The 20463-nt window shown below is 44.3% G+C and overlaps 1 protein-coding gene across 1 annotated transcript in view; it reads left to right on the top strand.

The window, feature by feature from the left end:
- Positions 1 to 20463, top strand: part of LOC111268643 (cell adhesion molecule Dscam1) — a 110243-nt gene that overhangs the window by 61058 nt on the left and 28722 nt on the right. The window contains exons 12-18 of the mRNA XM_086971759.1: positions 2314 to 2601; positions 3316 to 3441; positions 11693 to 11866; positions 12614 to 12770; positions 13772 to 13911; positions 14416 to 14550; positions 19909 to 20076. Of these exons, the coding sequence (XP_086827885.1) occupies positions 2314 to 2601; positions 3316 to 3441; positions 11693 to 11866; positions 12614 to 12770; positions 13772 to 13911; positions 14416 to 14550; positions 19909 to 20076 (1188 nt within the window). The remainder of the gene's footprint in view (positions 1 to 2313; positions 2602 to 3315; positions 3442 to 11692; positions 11867 to 12613; positions 12771 to 13771; positions 13912 to 14415; positions 14551 to 19908; positions 20077 to 20463) is intronic.

Here is a 20463-nt window from a genome sequence, read left to right as displayed (position 1 = left end):
AAAAACAACGCTTTTTCGTCACCGAAGTCACTACTTACCCCCGCATTTAGTTTAGCGCTAAAATTTCGTATAAGTTCTCGTAATGACGCGCATTGCGCGTTGGCACTTTCTTCCGGTTCGTTTATTTCCGTGCAGCCTGGAATAGCAATTTGTATATTACGTTCCCAGAAAGCAATAGACAGAGGGAGAACCGAAAAAAGAAAAAAAAGAAAAAAGGAAATTACAGATATCTCGACTTAAACAACATTCCTTCACTATAACAGAACCCGTTTAGCTGTAAACAAAATTCAGCGACCGTCTATGTAGTATATAGGGCTCTACCGGCAGTACGAATATCGTTAATCTCTATTGGGCCAGAGCAAGACTTAGGATTGCTCTTTCGCTTCGTCCTTCTTGTCGCTCTTTGGTCGCTTCTTTATTACTAATTCTACGATCCTACACCCGCGTCAGCTTCGCCAGTTTCGACAACTGGTCTTTCGCTAGTTGCTAGGTTTTTGGTTAATTACACAGAAACCTGTAGTCATGACACGAAGACTAATTGATCTGGCAACTTTGCTGAGAAGAGTGGACATTGGTAGCAGGAGTTTCTGCCCTAATTCAGGCTTTACCTATTGCCACTGGTACAGAACGTAGCTGCATCATTGTGACCCCTTAAGGGACTCTACCCCTATCCCTTTCTCCCTAATTTCGACCATGCATTATCCCTCCAATTGCTATTTTCCTCTATACTTGCCGCATTAGCGCGATGCAATATTCAGCCCATTGTAGCTGCCACCAAGTAGTAACAATTTTTCGTCTCTTTGCTTTGTTTGTTTACTATCAGCTCGCGATTTTGGTTGCTTTTACCGCGACTGCCGTTGTTATCGGTGGTAAGCTAAGCGGCCAAATACGTCTGGCGCAATGTTTCACGAAGAGTATCTCAACAACTTGGTACCATCGAATAGGTGTATGGTAGGTAAGATATACCATCCACTTAGGCCCAACTTGACCGACGAGGTGGCCAACAGTGGCGGATAGCCGGAGCGCTGTGCAGGCAAACAGGCGAGCGGGTGCAGTTCGTCGAAGGTAAAAGACAAACGACCCTTATTAAGCCACGGCCGAATACGCCAAGGCGTATTGTCTGTCCCCTAGAGTGCTTCACAATCTCCAGGTCGCTTTTTCCTACCCGCTTTCTATCGCTGCTGCGAAATTATAGACAGAATAAAGAAGAACAGCCAATGGGACCAACTGTGCTTACGCATCGTAGACAGAAGAAGCGACCCTAGAAAAGTAGAGACTGTAATGACAGCGGCACCAGAATCAAGCAATGGTTGGCTATAACACTATTCTTTATGTGAACGCCACAGCATGAGCAGCGTGAACGAGAATGTCAGAGACGCAGACAGTCAAACGTTCAGTAAGCATCTTGTGGACCATTTTGAACGACGTTTCTTTTGGTAGTCTGGCAGCTAACAGCACTGAAGCAATAGCGCTGCGAAGGACATAGGGAGACAACGTCACTCCACTTGGCTACCATAATACTACTACTAAACAATGGTGGAAACTGCAAACCAAGCTAGTGGCCAGATTCTCAGAGGGCGTAAATTTGAGTTAGATTCTTAAGGCTCTAGCTAGTGGCTGTGCGGACGGCGAGAGCGAAAATTGTGTGTGGGTTTTTGAAACGAAAGTGGAGGAATCATAGGGAATTGGCGGTCGCAGCATCTTAGCAGACGACCCCAGAGCGTTGAAATTTTGTTGCAGAAGCTGCAGCTACTACTGCCGCCTTCACGGAAGGAGCTGGTCAAGACGAGTTGAGTAAGGGGCTGTAGACACAATAGGCGAAAAGACTTATATAAAGAGAATGTATTTGGTACTTGTCATGAATTACGCGACGTTCACGTTACCTCCCCTCCCTCCCCGCTTCTACGTTTCTCTTTTGGCTTGCCATCATACGAGAGCAACAGCTAAATTAAAAGTGCGCTGTTACATTAGTGAAATTCTGCTGTGTGAGACAATGACCGTTTCTGAAATTAAGTTCTGCACTAGAGTGGGTACATTTTTGAAGGGAACTTGGACTTTATCATAGCGGGTTCGTTTACTATAGGAAGAAAAAGTGCCTTATGAGGAGAAAAGGAAACGGTCCGAGCGCCAGATATGTTAAGACTCTTAGTTTCCAAATTTACTTAATAAGCCATCGCTCTTTCTTTGTTGCTTTTTCATCTAATTCGCCAAATATACTTGATATCTTTTATAGTTCTTCTTTGGATGCTTATGAAGCATCCAGCTTGTGAAGCTTAACCTATTTATACTTGTGCTGTTTCTTTCTGTTCACAGTGCCACCCCAAATCGACACCCATTTCTTCCCAAATAAAATCGAGGTGGAAGAAAGTTCCCGGGCACGTCTTCTTTGCTCGGTGTCGAAAGGCGATACGCCAATTAGAATCAGCTGGATGCGTCACGGTAAAATTCTTGACACGGTACCAGAAGGTAGTGTTCAGTACTCGGACGATTCAGCTATGATTAAATTCAAAAAGGTTCGTTTTGATGACCGCGGGGAATATACTTGCTTCGCGGCAAATCAAGTGTCATCGGTCAACCAAACGACCATAGTCAACGTTCTTGGTAAGCACGGCCATCTAAATAGCTATACTATGCTCATTTACGCCTACTCTTAGGTAAGTTGTACACAGTATTGCAGTCGATGGGCCCACATGTAAGTCGGCTAACCAGAAGGCGTATCCCCTATTCTAGGTGATTCCGATATCTAGCGGCGCAATAACCCGGATCAGGTCGGCTGAACTCAGAAATTGTGTAACATTAGGCAGAAAGTAAACCATCTATTTGTAGGCGCTTTCTTTTTTTTGTGATAACCGTATGTTGTTTGACAATGATCGTGGTAAGACTAAGAAGATAAGGAAGCAGGAACAAGACATCAGGTAGTCCTGTTGCTTTTTTTTGAGCTTATACGTCAGTTGAGGCTGTCCTAGCTGACTGACACCGGTGGAGATTTATGAAATGGCGCGGATTTAGCGCCGCCGCGAAGCAGCTTACGGTGTTGCGTGCACGTAATTCCGCCCTACTGTGGGGGATCATTAATTCCGTCTTAATATTAGCAACATCCGCTCGTATGTAGAGAGCGGCAGAATTGAATGCAATAGATTTTTTATGACGCTTATTAGGCCGCGACATCCTCAATAACTCGTGAGCGCCAGTCGATGGTCGAATCAATGCAGCTTTGGCTCGCTCGTATTTGACCTTGAAATATCATGTATCTAACACTGTTCTATACTATTGTGTGTTCTGTTACGTCTTATTTCGACCTCATCAATGATTCAGTGGCTCCACGTTGGACGCTCAACTTTGTACAGATTAACATAACATACGCGATTCAAGGCCGAGCATTTCGGGTGGATTGTCCCGCCGAAGGCTACCCGACTCCAGTCGTATCATGGAGTAAATCAGGTAAGACATAAGTGATGATCACATAAGCCGGCTATTATATACACATATGCCTCGAAGTATGGATAAATCGTTAAGATTAAGTAAATATCTCATACTACCAAGAAACCTACCGAGTGTGTTCCCGTCCGAACCCGATTTTTCGCCTCCAAGCTAATTAATGTAATTACACATAAGGTAATTTTGATGACTTTTGTTACTACTTGTATTATTATTCATTAATGGTAGTACTGGGACGGCCAAGTAAATTCGGCCGGGTTAGTTGACCTAGTGTCAAGTATTATTATTCACTAAACCGTTGCGTCTGTTGGAAAGAAGCAAGAACGGAAAAACTAACGTAGTTTAAGATAAGAACCAATATGATTTAGTCTGACAAAAATCTCTGGAATATATAGAAAATTCTAATACTGGAATATATAAAAAGTCCTAGTACCGCTTGAGACGTCACCGAAAGCCAGCTCTCTTTTTTTATCTCTCTGCCTCTTCTGATTTGTATCACATTCTTCCTTCTCGGTTCGCCCTTAGCGTGCACTTGTCGAAGTCTGCACAGCTGAAAGCCCCGTTATTGATTAATGCTTCGTTACTCTGCTCCTCGCTCGAGATTACGGTTTTGGGCGGTATGTCAGTGCAATTTAAAATCTGCAGAGTTGGTGCTGGCTTGCGGAAGTACAAATGCGCTGGGAACAGCGTGCACGCTAGCGGCAGCATGTCAACCGGTCCTCATCAAAGATCGTAGAAAACAGCAGCGGCCCACCAAACCCGGGCGATCCTAACACACCACGAAGTGAAATGGCTTCATTCGCGTCGGAGGGGTGAGCAGCGACAACTACCTCAAACGTGCTAGGGAATGAGTAAGACTGCGGCCGAGCCTGGACATCGATACAACCTGGGCCGGCAATTACTCGACGACGGCGGTCCTGTTGATGACCACATTCGACGCTCCCTAGCTATTCCCACGTATTAGCAAACTGTTTCAAACGTTCCTTGTTCCAAGCTCTGAGAGGATGGTACGGTCGGCTGATTCTCACACCAAAATTATCTCTCAGCTATTTATCCTAAACCGACATCAGGCCATGGGTTCTACTGAAGTATAAACCGCGGCAAAGCCTAAATGCATAGGGACGTAAAAATGGGCAACGGAGAGAGAAATAGAAAGGAAGAAAGAGATCTTAAACCGCCTATAACCAGGGCGTTGCCGAAGTTCGAATCTATATAATAATGATGGCGAATGATGCTGCCTTTGAAACTTTAATGAGATATTTTTGTATGATCATATCGGCTTAGTAATAACTAATGAATGTGAGAAAAGTTACGATTAATACAAATGTTCGTACTGAATTATTCTAAATGCCATGATAAACATAAACAATAGAAGCGTATTGTCCTAGTTTTTCTACTTTTGCTTCAAATAACTATTCACTACTTCAGTGTTGTTAAACTCTCGCTGCATACACGTGTGTAAATCTCTCTATTGCGCAATCATGCATTTTTATCCATTATCTATGTATCTGTGGATGTAGCTCATTCCATTTGTTTGGAGTTGCAATGGTCTGTCCCCGATTGCTACCATACCTGCAGTCTTTGAATTGCGTGACTTGACGTTGGATTTTGAGCTCAACTGCTATTTTAGCTGAAGTCGACGCTGGTGCTCTAATTCGGTGACCTCTGCCCTCACCGCCTTTTGACGGCCGCTTGTTTCTCCAGTCTCTTGAAGAAGGAAAAGATCTAGTTCCCATGATCTCCTATACTGGGCTTGCCTGCGAGCCATGGCAGCGTCTCTCGGCAAGCGCAAGCAGGCCTAGGCTGATCTCCTCATCTGTTTATATCGATATATCGAAACTACTGGAATCAGCCGTCACGTAATTCGGCTGACCCAATAAATTGCCTACCCTTTCCTCCGGGGAGATTTTCGTTGGCTCCGTTTCCGTTTACCTCGTTTCGAGTGGTCCTCTTTGGTCCTCAGTTTCTCAATTGTCTTCGGTTTCGTATGCTGCCCTTTGAGTCGCCTCTTCCAGTGCGTTTCTTGTTCCTCAGTCAGACATCAAGAGGCGCTGCATTTACTTCAGCCCAGCTTGCGGGTAACTGCGGAATGTTTCAGCACATATTAGTGTATTTGATTTGACACGATAACAAGCGGCTGTCTCTGTTTTGCTCTATTTAAGACGTCATACTCAATGCCAATGGTGATGGATCATGGTGATCTTAGCGTACCGTTTGATCAGTTGACCCTTCCTCTTTCTTCCTTGTCACAACGCTAGGCATCAAAGATTTCAGGTAGGTCATGTTGTATACAGTGTTATCCTCACTTTCCAATAGCGCTGTTCGTTCACAGCGCCACCTCATGACAAAAAATAATATATTTTTCAAGAAAAAAGCATACTAGAAACTATGTGCACATCGTAGAATCCCAATTTATGTGAGCCAGCCACTTTCTTAGCCGCTTTACTTTTCCACTCAAAATCCGAGAGCTCAGCCAACATCCTCTCCATTATGGAACAAAGCAGGTAAAGAAAGCGCTGCTTTTCAGATGAGCGGTGGTTCGGAAATTGACGGTTTTCGCTGGATTGGACGATCAGCCAAGGGAAGTCCAGCCTTCGCGTTGTTTGACAACGATCGCTATTGGACAATCTGCTCTGGCGGGACACAAGGAGCAAAGCAAGAGCTACAGAGAAAGGCGTGGAGTCAGCCTAACTGGTCATTCTTTCCCGTTACTCTTTTTGTTATCTCAGGTTTCCTGAACAATAGAGCTGATGTCCTCTGCGTTCTTCCTACGCGCAGGGAGAGACTTTCCGAGCAGCTTGTAACAGCAAGTATCTACTGCGGTACTTCCTGGTGAAGCTGGCGATTTACCCGTTCGTCTTTTGGTCCTTTCGAGAGAACGAAATAGTTGGTTTTTTATATTTAACTTAATCCCCTGCTAATCCCGTGAAGGGCCGGTGGTGGTTTATCGCTTCGCTGCCTGTTGAACTCCTGTCATTAGGACAGAAGAGGCGTTAGTTACTTTCGGACAACTATCCCTTCGTCCTTTTCCGCTGCTCACAGTTGTTCAGGAACTGTATCGCGTTCGTGGTCAGCGGTAGCTGCTCTTCTGTAGTCTCTGTACATCTTAGACCACAGCCAATGAGTTAAGTCCTCATTATGTCGTATCGCTCAGCGGTCAGCGACAAGTGAGTGCTCATTGATCACGTATCAGGAAATCTAAACGCAGCGCTGTAATGTACTCACTGTAATATCAAAGTCTACGTAATGTACCTCAGCTCACGCTTCTCTTTAGAAGCAGTGCCATTTTCGGCTTATCTCATCCGATAGATGTTATAGGAACCGTCCGCACGTCTGGGATAGCACAATGCAATAGAAGCAAAAAGGGTTGAAGATCTGCCAGTCTTTTTTTTCGTTCGGTAAGCGGTAGAAACATACCGTGCAAGCTATCGCGGTTTGCTCTCAATCTTTATGGTCGTACTCCACTCCGCTCTTTTTCGCTTTGTAGTCGTCTGTATTCTCTGTCTAAATTTGCCCCTCTGTCGTTTTCCTCCTTTGATACAATCCGTGATGAATACATCGTAATTATCTTCAATTCATCTATACTGGACGCTGAAGCTAAGGCTGCAGTCAGGTGCTAGTTCACTCACTGAATCTCACTAAACTCGCTCCGAGCCGTGTCCTGCTCCGGTTAACCGTCCATCAACGTGATCATCATCTGCTCATGCTCCTAGCGCTATTGCCTTAATCCATGTAAGTGTCCACTTCCTCTTCGCCAGCCGCCATTGGAATAAAGGTTGGCTGGCCAAGTTGGACAGATTCGGGCTCCGTACGCACTAACAACACGTGCTGCACGTCACCTGTTGGGGCGGCTTTACAAGCCCGGCAGTTCGGCCGGAGTCTCGACGTTCGCCTGTCTTGCCGAACATCGTTTCGTCCTGATCCAGGCTCCGTAGGCCATATAAGGCGCTGTACTCTCGTACGATGAGATTTGCGTTGCGCGCTCAACCGGTCCAAAACTGTTCCTTTCCAGCCTTGCTATTCACAAGCAGAAATAGAACGTAGCTCACCTATGTTGCCCTCCGCTTTCTTCTTTTTTCTTTCCTTTTTCCGCATCATCGGTGTCCAAGTCACGAACTCGTTCACTACACAGAGCAAGTAAAAGGTTTTCGCGAGCAAACAAGCAAGGTAGCACGCGTATCAGATTCGATGAAGCATAGCTGATATGAGACTTCCGTCGCGTAATCTTGTCGGGCATTGCGGTGCTTCTGTTTCAAAATCTTAGGTTATCCAGGCCCTTAAATGATTTCTTGTTTCGAAAAGTCGTAAACTATACACATACACACACACCCATATATATAGTGTAGTTTATTCCATAGTTGCTTTCTGAATTTGGGTTGGTCTGCCGGTTAATACTACCTGCACTTTATTTATGGAATCAACGAGGAGTATTCTAGCAGACGTTTCAACGATATTAGCGAAAGAACTACAATCAAAGCATTACTTGGATCTCGTAGCTAAACACAATGGGTCCAATAAATAGGTATACAGATGGTCTATGAGTTTGAGCAAGGGATAACAGTCCAGTAGTATGATAAATATACGCACCGGTTTGCAGTGTAACGATACTGCTGAGGTGTAGTTATGTGAGAAAAAGCATAGCTAGCGCGGAACGGGTTCAAGCAGCAAACGCAAACAATTGCCACTAAGGGGCTAACAGCCGCTGAGGACTATTTAAGATGCTTCGAGCAGAAACAAAGCTTTAGTTATCGATTTAGCTCTTCATGGCGAAAATGGGAAAGGCTTGAAAGATGGCGAATGAACAGGTCCGCCAAGACCACATTCAACGCATCGAGTGCATCCACACAGAGAGGAAACGCGCAATTTTCACACCTGTATTTACAGTGTTTCATCGACAATGAGTCTGTGCTGTTACTGCCATTTGTATTTCTTTTGGACTTGGTGCTTTCGACGCTCTTTTCGCTCAATGACCTGAGCAATTTAGCTCAGTTACGTCCTGTTTGTCCTACCTAATCGAAATATCGCTCATACAATTGTACGTTGAAGCCATCTTCTTTCTATTCATTCCTCATACACATTGTTTTAATGATCACAATAGGTATATACGAAGGTACGCAGGCCCAGCGATAACAATGGACAATTGTTCTTTGTTTATTTGATCTTCTGCCTTATTCTTGTCAACAAAATAACTAACGTTTTGGCATGACGAGTTCCATCTCGCTTCTGAAGGCCAAACAAACAAGACATGTTACAACGCAATAATCTGCATTTAGTCTGTTTATATACATATATATATATATAAACAACTGACTGACAACTAATTCGTTGAGTGTGCAACCGCGTTGGTAACAAGAATAAGCTCTCGCAGTGTGTCGTTTTTTTTCGTACTCATTATTTTGAACCTTATGGTTATCGATACCGATGCACGAGGTCATTCTTCAGTCGGATGAAACTCACATTTGGGATTGGGGAACTCTAAGCGAACGAAAGCTTAGCACGGGGAAAAGGCAAGGCCGTTGTAGGGGGGAGAATAGTGCAATCGCAGAGCTACAATAAACCTGTTCGACCAACAGCGTTACTATAGCCAGGCTACGCTGCTTTTACTCTTGAGACAAAGGGTACGCGTAGCGAACTGTATTATGCTGGAAGAAGTTGCCCGCGCGTAGAACTTCGGCTCTGTTTGCAACTGATTTTGCAACAAGTGATGGAGTTAAAGCTGCCCCTGTTTCTTTTGTCTTTACTGCGCTCTTAGCCATACTTGCAGGGGTCTATCTGGTTCTGTGCCATTCACATGCGTTTTCCGTTTTCTGAGTTTTGGATACCGCACCGGCTTAGGTTTGTCTGCAGGCCACAGACGTATACGGATAGTTGATGCTTACCGTCCACTAGTAGGGCCTGATGCCATTACAGTTGTCGTTGTTTACCCGATGCTGTTGGCATCCGTGGGAGTGTGCAATACTATAGAACCATTTTAGGGTCTTTTTGTCGGCGCGGCAGAAGGAGGTATGAAACTGACCTCGGCTCTAATGCAATTCTGCATCGACCACTTTGTCAGTTCACAAACCACGAGCTGGAGATGCAGACCAAGCGGCACGGTGCCGGCTGGCAGCCACGATTTCGGACGTTACGACGCACGCTAGAACAAACAAGAATAAACACGACGTTTATCCCTGCTCGAGCAGCGACCACATAAAAAAGGCCATCCCGATGCCATTTTGGACACGACAAATGCTCGACAAACGTTGAAAAAGATGGGGTCCAGTAACGACCAACCTCCTAGTTCCAAAACAGAACGAACAGAACAAGATCTTACAAGGAATAAGGAAAACTGAGAAAGTAAAAATTATATAGCCCGAACGGATAAAATGAGTCTGCGTAGTCGGCCTGAATGTAGTTGACTCACTCGAAGATGCTTCCTTTTAACTGCTGTCGTTTTGTTCGATACCAAAGAGTATTTTCTGTTGGGGCAATTTTGGTTTCTTGATTTTATGCCCTATGCAAAGTTAATTCATCGCAAACTATAAATACTGAAGTGACCTTAAACTGTCTATTGCATTCGTGAAAAAAAGCATATTTGTGTAAAAATGACTAATGTACGCGTGGATATTATTCCTATATCTTCAGGTACTTCAGCTGCTTTTCATTGTCACCAATTCTTTTGTATATGAACACTACGCTGAGCAATCAATTCAGACAGACGCAACAATCGTGGTCAAGTTCATCATTATAACTTGATTATCAATTTTATGTAAGAGTGTCCAAAACACGCTCCTTTCCCTATTTATAACTGTAGATCAAAAACTCATGTGATTATGACCAATAAGCTGCAAACACGTAATCTCAACCAGTAAGCCACGCGGTCCATCAGAGCGCACGCATTTCCAGCCTGTTAGTAGAAGCACATTGTATAGAATGCGGTTGTACCGAAGCGAGACGACAAAATGGCAAATAGATTTGTCCAGGATGCGTGGGAATCGCCCCGTGTCGGCTGCTGGAGCCGTCTTTCGTACCGCAAAGATAACAAAGGAAACGAATCCTGAACGATAAGCGACCATACCTGAATAATTGTATGTGTGCGCCATATTACTCCTTCGACTTGTCTGCTAGGCAAATAACAGCAGCAGCTGGAACCAAGATTTACCAATGGTACAATGGCGTGACTCGACAAGCTTCGTCATCGTAATTTCGTATAGGTCACGTGAATGGAGGCATGCGGCTCTACCATGCTGCCTGCGCCTGTGTCTACTGCGGGCGAATATTGGTTGACCATAGACACCTACGCACACACACACAGACACACATTGTTGAAGCTCCTAAATCCCCATACGCCATGATTCTATGGAAGCTGAGGCATTTATGAGATGTTAATCTGCGGGCGCACCATAAGAGCTGCTGACCTTAAGGTAGACTGAGGCAGGCTGGGTCATCTTTGGCACGACATAAATGTGTTTATAGTGTGTATACACCGGAGTAAACATTGGTATAAGGCTGAGTAGGACGTAAGTTTTCACTGGCCAAAAATAGGCTCCCAATTCGAAAATGTGATTGTATAGTTGTACTAATGATAATAGTGAATATATAAAACGCATAACCATCGCTTAAGGACTAGGGCTTATTGTTATCCTGTGCTTCTTTCCTACTAGCATATGCATCGTAAACCCCTGCTACCTCTCATCATTTCTAGCTTCAACCAAACTTAGCAGGACGGCCAAAGGCACATGGAAGTGTTGGCTGGACAAATGACGATTCATTAGCTGATACTGTTAGATAATCGTGTATTGTTGAATTGACAACTACCCGCATCCTAAATAGATGCGATTATAAGTCTATGTGGACAAAAATAAATATCGAAGAAACATTTACACTATGAGCTTTTTCCCAATTTTGTTGAAATCTTGCTGAAGAAAATAGCTAAGTATGTTTTGTCAGCATGTTTATTATCCATATATTGCCTATATATACATATGTTATAACAACATGTTTTAAATAGCGTGAAAAAAATCTCGATAAGGGTGGTTGAGTAATTAGCGTTTCTGCTTGTTAGTGGAGTCTGAAATCAAAATGTTCCACAACTTTATCATAATACGATACCAACCACACATATAATCTATATGTTTAGATAGACTATGCAAATTAGACATACCTAAGTCACTTGATAATAGATCGGTGTCTACAAGCATTAGAAAGCTAGCTAACTCATTCGTTCGTTTTCCTAAAAAATATAGCTATTTATTTTGTCTACGTGCAATTTCAGCGGACGGCTCGATGTTCAACGAGATTCTCATCTCAAGACGAGTGTCGGTACATGCCAATGGTAGTCTCATTTTTCGCTCCGTGTTTGCGGACACCGATGCGGGATTCTATCGTTGCGAGGCTCGTAACGGCGTTGGCTTGCCGAAGAAGATGACAACCGAGCTTCGAGTGGAACGTAAGTAGCCGCCCTCAGGGGACGGCCTGAAGGAATTGCTCAGTGTTTACTTGAGGCGAGCCTGCTGCTGTTGCCTGGCTTGTTCACCAGTCTGGCCGCTTCATGATAGCCCAGTTCATCATACCAAAGACGTACAGGCTTTATAGGGGGAGCAGCGGCCGAGAGCTGTGTTCAATAATTTACTTAGGCCTGTCTCTTGCGAGGACTAGTTGGTTCGCAGGGTTCACTCCCACATACAAGGTCTCTCTTGATCTCGTTTCTTCAAGCGGGTTAAAGAAACATCCGCTATACGCGGTACGCTCGCGTAGGAAAGCGCGGGGTATCTAGAATGACAGGGGAAAAACGGGAAGAATGGTGCTGGAAGCAAGACTAGGTCTAGCTGACGGCTGTTTCAGGTCTGAAAACTAACGACTCAGGCCGTACCGACACAGTAGCCTGACCTGCTTTGCTCCCGCGGTTAACTAAATAAAATTTGATCACCTACCATCTCTGCTTACGGCAATGATGTTCACTAACTCTTAGTACCTTTCTCTCTCGCTAACTCTGGCTCGCCCTCGTTTACTCCTCGAATCTCCGTTCATTTCGGGATTTTCTTTATCGACTTCGTTCAATCCCGCCCTCCTGCTTCAACTGGTGGCGGCTCCGCTGCTCCTCTTTCTGAGCTCCCGCCTCAACTCATCAACCGCCACGACGCGCACGTTCTTCCCATGCCGTTCTTTCCCTTTCTACCTTTTTTGTACCCGACAGGTGGACCGCAATTCAGCGAGATCTACCAAACCATCAGCGTGGAACGAGGCGCCCATCTTACCGCATTCGCGCACCTCGCCATAACCGGCAACCAAGCGATCAAGACCAAGTTCTTTTATGAACGTAATTTCCAAACTTTCATCTGTGAACCCCAGAGGTAAGTGTCGACGAAATGTATTACTATAACTGCCATTACTACGACTATATATTTGACGATGGTGGTGCCACTACGGAATGGCTACACATTTATGGCCCTAACGGTGTAATTGTACGGGAGTTTGTGGGTGCCAGTTTGGTCTAACTCTCTCATCGGGACTCAACGACTCCCTTCCCCCTTCGCCTGAACCCAAAGCAGCGCTTCCCTGTGTGATGGTAGAGAACGAGCGTCCAGAGCAGCAGTATCGTCACATTTCCGCCTTAACCACCTCTCCCTACGCCTCACGCGCCCCCGCCTCGAGTTCTGGCTCGCGACGCAACTTCTAGCAATGATTCCCTTTCTCTCTTGCCAGATCGGCGCACGCGCTGCGGAGCAAGCCGCCAGAGAGTTCCGGGTGTCGACGCTGGTAGCCACCCTCACCAGTCGCCTCCGTCCGTTGGCCATTCTGTGACGAATTCGAATTTCCCTACTCCCGATAGTGGTATAGCGTAACGCATGCATTCCATACTGTAAAACCGTTTACCGTTCAGACGCATTTACAATGCATCGATAGCAGTTCAGCTATCGTGACCAGGTAATCATGAAATAGGTGCGTATGAATATTCAGTGTCCTTGAGAGAAATCACCGCGCATGAATCGATACCCTAAAGGGAAGTTCCACAATGTTCGCAACGAAGCCGAATGTGCCGAGAAACAGGACACAGGGACAACGGAGCGAAGCTTTTGTCCCTTGTTCGACCAAAGACGAAATCGTAAAGGGTCCAAAGCGAGAAGGATCAAGAGCTAAATATGCCTAATGCCTTTGTTCTCGTTAATGTTACGATCATCAATTTGAAATCTATCGACACTTTCTGCAATTAGGCATCGCGTAGAACGAAGGCTATTCAACAGACAGAAGGTTCGACATTTATTTCTATTACTTTTACTAGAAAGAGAGGTAAATGCATATACTTTAGCTTGATAACGCATATTTTAATCTGTCTTTTCTACATTAATTGTAGATGCAAGCTAACCATAAATGGTAGCAACGCTGTAAATCTGACAATCAAAGAAACTCGAAGAGAGGACTCAGCTTTGTACACCTTTAAGGCACAGAATGGATTCGGAGACGATCATACTTACATAAACGTTATCGTCCAAGGTAATTGACATAACATCCATTCGTTCGCCTTATACTTATATAGCCAACATTGACTAAGCCAATTTTTCTAGAACATCCAGCATATAAGCTGGACGGTTATGAGCTTGTTTTGTGACGACTTGAAAAACGTACGTCAATACAGTTAGACGCACTTGACTGCAGATTCGTGTCGTACTATAAAACTGCCAATACGTCAGGAGCTGTATATCCTAATTAAAAGAAAATTCCATGTAAATCAAGCATGCTTGAATCTCACGAAGACGTGACGGGCACGGTACGCACGGCGTCCCATATGGGCCTCTACTAAGGCATTATGTCGCAAAAGTATTTACATAAGGCCTTGACTGCTGCACATTTTGCCGAAAAAATCTCTAGTGACATGGGTAACATTGGCAGAATTCAAACGGATCGTGATGGAGTAAAGTTACACATGCCTCCATTATTTTCTAACGTACTGCACGTCACCAAACAAGAATACACATTGTCACGATGTCGAAATTACAGAGCCTCCCGAAAGCCCGCGCGAGCTGGCTGTATACGAAGTGTTCGGTCGAAACGCCACGCTTCGCTGGAATCAGCCGTTGTTCGACGGGAATAGCGCCATCAGCTCGTATATCATCCAGTACAAGCCGCATATGGGTAAGTGTAAGTATGTGAATTACCTCAACTGGCACAAAGTTATGTACCGGTCTTAATGTCGTTTAGCTGATCGCAAATAAAATGATAACGATGTTGACGATGCTTTGTCCCTTAGTTGAATGATTTGTCATCAATGAAACAGACAAGACATTGTAGAACAAGTTTATCATTAACACAACTGAGATGAAGGGACGTTTATGCAATCTAACCCCGTAAGCTGTCATCATTTTTCGTAGTGACATCGGTTGAGCGATTTAAGTGTGTATGAGGAAACTCTGTCGGAGTGTCAGTGGAAACGTCATACCAGCGCTATTTATAGCCTTCGAACTTGCTTTCGGAACTCTATTCAGTCAGGCTCAAATACAAGTTGGAAGTTTAAAAATTCGTCCACTCTTTCTTATGACCGTGTGCTGGTTGTACGACACTGTGCAGATGAACTGTGTAAATGAATCAGTTTACTATATAGACTTAGCGGCGTTCTCAGCTAATGTGCCATCATGTAGTTCGGACACTTCTATGCGTGGACACCCATATGTGTGCGGAAGCGCGTAATGTCTCTCATAAATTGATTGGTTGCCTTATTTTTCTATTGTGAGGAAACTTACATATCCACTACTGCTACCTATTAGTCCACACAAACTTTACGCTTTACGGCTACGAAGCCAGACAGCTCTTGCAATACCATCGAATAGTGTATTGAAACTATGTCCTATAGTTCGGTAGCTGTTTTTCATTCGGATTCGAATTAGAAAAAGAAACATGTGTTAGTGGTAAAAACATCTGTAACAAACACTGTCGTGAAATAGATTAACCCCTATATACTCACTCCGAGACAGCCAATTCAGCAACTTTTGAATGGCCGGGAACATCAGCAGATACTTTCCAATTAAGAATGAGCGGAACCAGTACCGCCAAATATTTGTCGCATTTACCTGTTTCGAAGTTCTTCTTTCGAAGCTACCGTGAATGCTTTTTCTTAACTATTTTTCGCCACTTGAATAGGACCGATACAATCGAATTAAACAGAGAAAGGGAGGAACATAAACAATAGAATGATCGATATCTTGTCGATTCCGGCTGGGTTTGTAGGTGGAACTAAGATTCACGGTATCTGGACATTTTTCTATCGTGCATCGCTTGCACGACGTTTTTCGTAATCGCTAGTCCAGTTTTGGCTCCCTACATAGAAACGAGCCCAATTGGCGCACACTGCCAGTACGCGCTGTTAGAGCTTAGCAATTAGTCTTACTTTACCGCTTAGTCTCGATTTGTGAAGCCTCTTCTCAGCTTTTGGCCTTCCTTCTTTTAACTACATACACGGTATCGTGCGGCGCGGATGGACTTTGGCGAATAGCATTTCAGCTAAACACCGCAAATCAACCGTTTGCACTGAATGGTGCCACAAGAGCCTCTTGGCGTAAGGAGGAGCAGGAAACAAGTATCCCTACGGACGATATAATAGGAATATCGAACGTGTGCGCATCCTTATATGAAGGGAGTTTCGTCCCCAAAGCTTCCTACGTGTTGTAGAGGACTGAAACAGGGCGGAAAATCTTTTTGGCAATAGGGCTATAAACCATAACAGACCTGATGGACGGGCACCCATCGTCGGATAGAAGAAATGTGATAAAAATTACAACTTCCATACATCGAGTTTCATAAACGTCATTTTTTAGAGCATGAATCTATCAATTGAATCCCTTATCGCAAGCGAACTTCTTTCAGGTAAGGTCACATTCGCGTAGTGAGAACTGGCCAATCTGACAATTACTATCGTGTATTAAATAGATTAGCACTCGACTGCTACAGATCTAAACTATTACAGTTTTACATATTGTTCTTGAAGGCTAGTTTATGCAATTGCCAATTAACTGATAATCCTGATAAGCACACTTGATGAGCTGTAACCGTTGGGGCACACGACTCTCAGAAGAGCTGTCGTCACTTAAGAACTTCAGTTACTACTACATTTGATCTTTTGATGAAAAGAGATTTTAAAAAAGTAAATCAGAATAAACAGGTACATTAATTCTGCTTTACTTTTATGTAATAATCAAAGCTGTCTGCGTCACAAAGACTGACTGGCCTTGTGAAAACTAGGTCATTTACATACATTTGAAATACTAGTGATATATTTGGCCTGTACACATGTCTATACGTATTAATCAGTATTTATGCGTTATCCTTTGGGTGGGTGAGACCATGTTAATAATCCACTCATGGTGACTTCCAACAGACATCTAAAACGGGATGGACCGAACGAAACTAAGCTCCGGCATCTATAAAGCTCAGCTTCAGACTTCAAAAACGCGCCATCGAGCTGGAATCGAAAAGTCGAGTGAGACGCTGTCTCAGAACGACGCAGAGGCCGTGACTGTCTGTCTGTCTGTCTGTCTGTCGGTCGGTCGCGTCGGTGTAGTTGGCGAGCAGAACATCGGACAGGCCTCTGAGTTAAGTCTTCGAGGGGCGGAAAAGGCAGGCGGGCTGCAGATTCTAGAAATAGTTCTCTGTCCGATTTTGAGCGACGTCCAAAAAAGGTTGCGTCACCTTTTTTCGACGTCGCTCGACAGTGCCACCGTCTAGGGATCGAAAGGACATTTTTGACAGGTTGACGGCTTTCTCGTCACAAGACGAGTGAGAGCCTTTTCTTGCGAGAGAAACCTTTAGAGGTCTGTGAAGTCTAAGATTTGGAACGCAAGTCCGAGCTAGCTTGCAGTTGCGAAGTCAGATATCTGTATGCGGGTCAGGCGTTCTTGGTTAACCTCTTTTCCCGTTGAGCACACTGCAACAGCGGCTTCGTTGACGCCCGCCGCTGCTGCTGCCGTTCTCGCTTCAACTTGCCAAAATTTCCAAATCTGTCCTGCCCACCTCGTCTAAAGACTTAACTGAGCCAGCAGCTGACGGGACGGCAGCTGAGGCGAAGCTCGTCGCCCATTTTGACGATTCTACAAAGACTGAGACAGGGCCGGTTGGACTGAACCGGCTGAGCTGATCGGTTAGTTAAATGAAGAAAAATGTGTAAGACCTTTATCTAAACAAGTTTTCTATAATACTTGACATTAGGTCAGCGACCTGAAGCAACTTACAGGCAGACAGGCACGAATGTATGGCGACATACGTTTTAAATTGAGTCCTTCTCATTGTAATCAACAGATCGGCCAGAATGCTCGGTCGTGCTTGGGAGCGTGGCTCAACGGTGCTTCCGCCACTAGCATATGCCATGTTCGTCTGAGTACCGTTTGGGGAGCACGTTGGGAAAACGCGTCGTACCGCTATGATGAAACTCTTTCATTAGACAAGGAAGAGAAGGCCGAGCGGAGTGCTGCACTTGCTAGACAAGTCGCGTCCGCTGCACAGCGGTCGTCAGTCCACTGCCCACAAGCGTAGCGGAGCAGCTAAGGGAGCAACCAATGAGCACGAGAACATTCGCACACAAAAACGTTCACAAGAGACGCTATCGTCCATGTCCCGGCCCAGTGCGCGACTTGCGGCAGAAACACAACGCAAAAGGCACAAAAGAACGAAGCCTGGCAAGCAACTAGTATTCGAAGCAGCGTTCAAGAGACCTGCCACCATCTACGGGGGTAACAGAATGTGCGGAGCGCCATATGTGAATTTGTGCGTATACTTGTGATCTCAGGATAGCTGAACGTTGGTTGTTGGCTGGTTCCCGTTTGGCTCAGCGATGCGCATTAGCTTTGCGTTTACTTTCTGTTATCTTTCGAATGGAGGAAGAAAAATACGCCCGCGTCTGCTACCACTTAGAGGTAGTTTTTTTTTAGTTAAATAAAGATAGCGAGCGAATTATTTGCCTCTGTTCTGGCGCCATCTGAATTCGGTTGGCCGAGCTGTTTCGACAATTGCTGTTTTCTTCTTCTGGCCTGATCGAGAACTGCTGGCTGTTAGTTTATATGCGTGGTGGGATGCGTTCTCGTGGTTCTTCAAAGCATCAAAGCTCGATCACGCGTAAGTGATATGACTAGAATTTAGAAAAGTGTACCGGTACTCGAAAGACTCGAATCGTCTGAATGATTGTCATGATCGTCTTAATAGATCCCTGTGTATAACTATTATGTATATTAGATCCACTTAGTAAACGAAAACTTCAAGTTTGCGCCAGAAAATGCATTAATCCCGTATCAGACAAATTGTGTTCACAATTAAAATTAGAGTATTTATTTAAAGGTTAGAACCCAAATTCGTATGTACCTAAACCTAATTGACCCCCCCCCCCCCAAAGAAAATAAACCACCATCTTCGACCAAGTATTTTCTCAACTTTATTATTTGACTTCATCATATCTTATACTGTATATATTTTCACATAAAGCGAGTTCACATGAAGGCACTTGAATTATACACTTCACATTCAACTGACATTGTTTACTAGTAAACACCTCTGCAATTTTTTCTATCCGTTTATATATATAATCTCAAATCTGTTCGTCCAATCTTGTTTTTGTTTCTTACACAATTCACAGATAGCTCGACCTACACACACTGTTTCTAAAATGAACCCTTATCCAATATGGACTAGTACGAATGACTCTGTATGGGCCACAATATAACTGCTACCATCTTTAATGCCAATTTGCTTTCGACGGTTTGGCTATTTTCGAAGCTGTGCGTTATTTGTCTGTCCTAAACCGACAGAATCCGTTGCCTCGTTCTTCTTTTTGATGTCGGGTGTCCCCTTCCTTCGGACATAGTAGCCAAGGCCCAACGCGTATGGCCTTCATGGTCGTCGTTCTGTCTAGCTGCCGGTTTTGTCTCGTGTTATTGGCCACACACTGGCCGGAAATTACTCATTCATGCGCTCGACCAATATAGGCAGACGCTGCTTAGCAACGCGATGAGGACGTTTTATTTTTGTTGCAACGAGCAGAGTGAACTTCTTGCAAAATGGCCACGTCGTGGACCTATCTAACCGCATCCTGGATGCCTTCTAGTACGTTGTGAGCCAAACCGTAGTAGAAGAACTTCTCTAGTTTTGGAGAAATGATCTATCTTGCTATGTTCACCCGTTGACGACAACGCTTCGATGTGACTTTGCCACTAGTTAGCCCATGTCGAGTCGGGTAGCGATCGCAGCATGATGGCAGCCGACACGCAAAATATCACTTGGCAACTGTCTTTCTCCGCCGTGACCAGACGTACATTATTTGCTTTCGCCGTACTGCAGTAGGTAGCTCCGAAAACAGGTAGGCTAGACGCTGATGACGTTGGCGGGCAGAGTTTCCTCTGCAAATGGTTAAATATTCTAGTCACACAATACACCTGAGTGATTAGGAGGACAACCGATGTCGTTAAGTCTAAGTACATGTTCGTTTGTCTTTCATTGTTTTGCCACCTTTCACAGAAAATATGGGACATTCATTCAGCTCAGTAGAAATAAATGGAACCTCACTACGAGCTGTACTCGGACCTCTGGAGCCTATTCAACAGTACGAGTGCCGAATAGCCTCAAGGAACGCCTTAGGCCAAAGTGACTTTACGGATTCCATCATCTTCACAACGAAAGAAGAACGTAAGCTATGATCATCATATTTTCTATTGAAATATTCAATTCCAAGCATAAATGCTGCTTATTTGTTACTTTCGTTATTTTAGTATCAAAGGCACGCTGACATAATGATATTTTCTTGTCAAAAAAAGTGAGTTTTTATGTTCAGTACGTATATCAAAGATTTTCGTGTAAAAACCCGAAATCGATACTCCTTAAAATCGAAAAAAGCTTGAGTCCTTTATGTGACATTATCAGTGGACGGTATTCTAGGTTGATTTGGCAAATACTGCCTTTGTAGTGTATATAATAACAGCGGGTATTGGAACGCATGTACTTCATTTTCATAGAAAAATACCTCACGCTTTGCCAAACTATCCAGGGCATCAACAAAATTCAACAAATTACATA

The sequence above is a fragment of the Varroa jacobsoni genome, unplaced genomic scaffold, assembly GCF_002532875.2.
Source record: "Varroa jacobsoni isolate VJ856 unplaced genomic scaffold, vjacob_1.0 scaffold_1305, whole genome shotgun sequence".
Taxonomy (NCBI): domain Eukaryota; kingdom Metazoa; phylum Arthropoda; class Arachnida; order Mesostigmata; family Varroidae; genus Varroa; species Varroa jacobsoni.
This window is presented reverse-complemented; position numbering and strand designations above follow the sequence as displayed.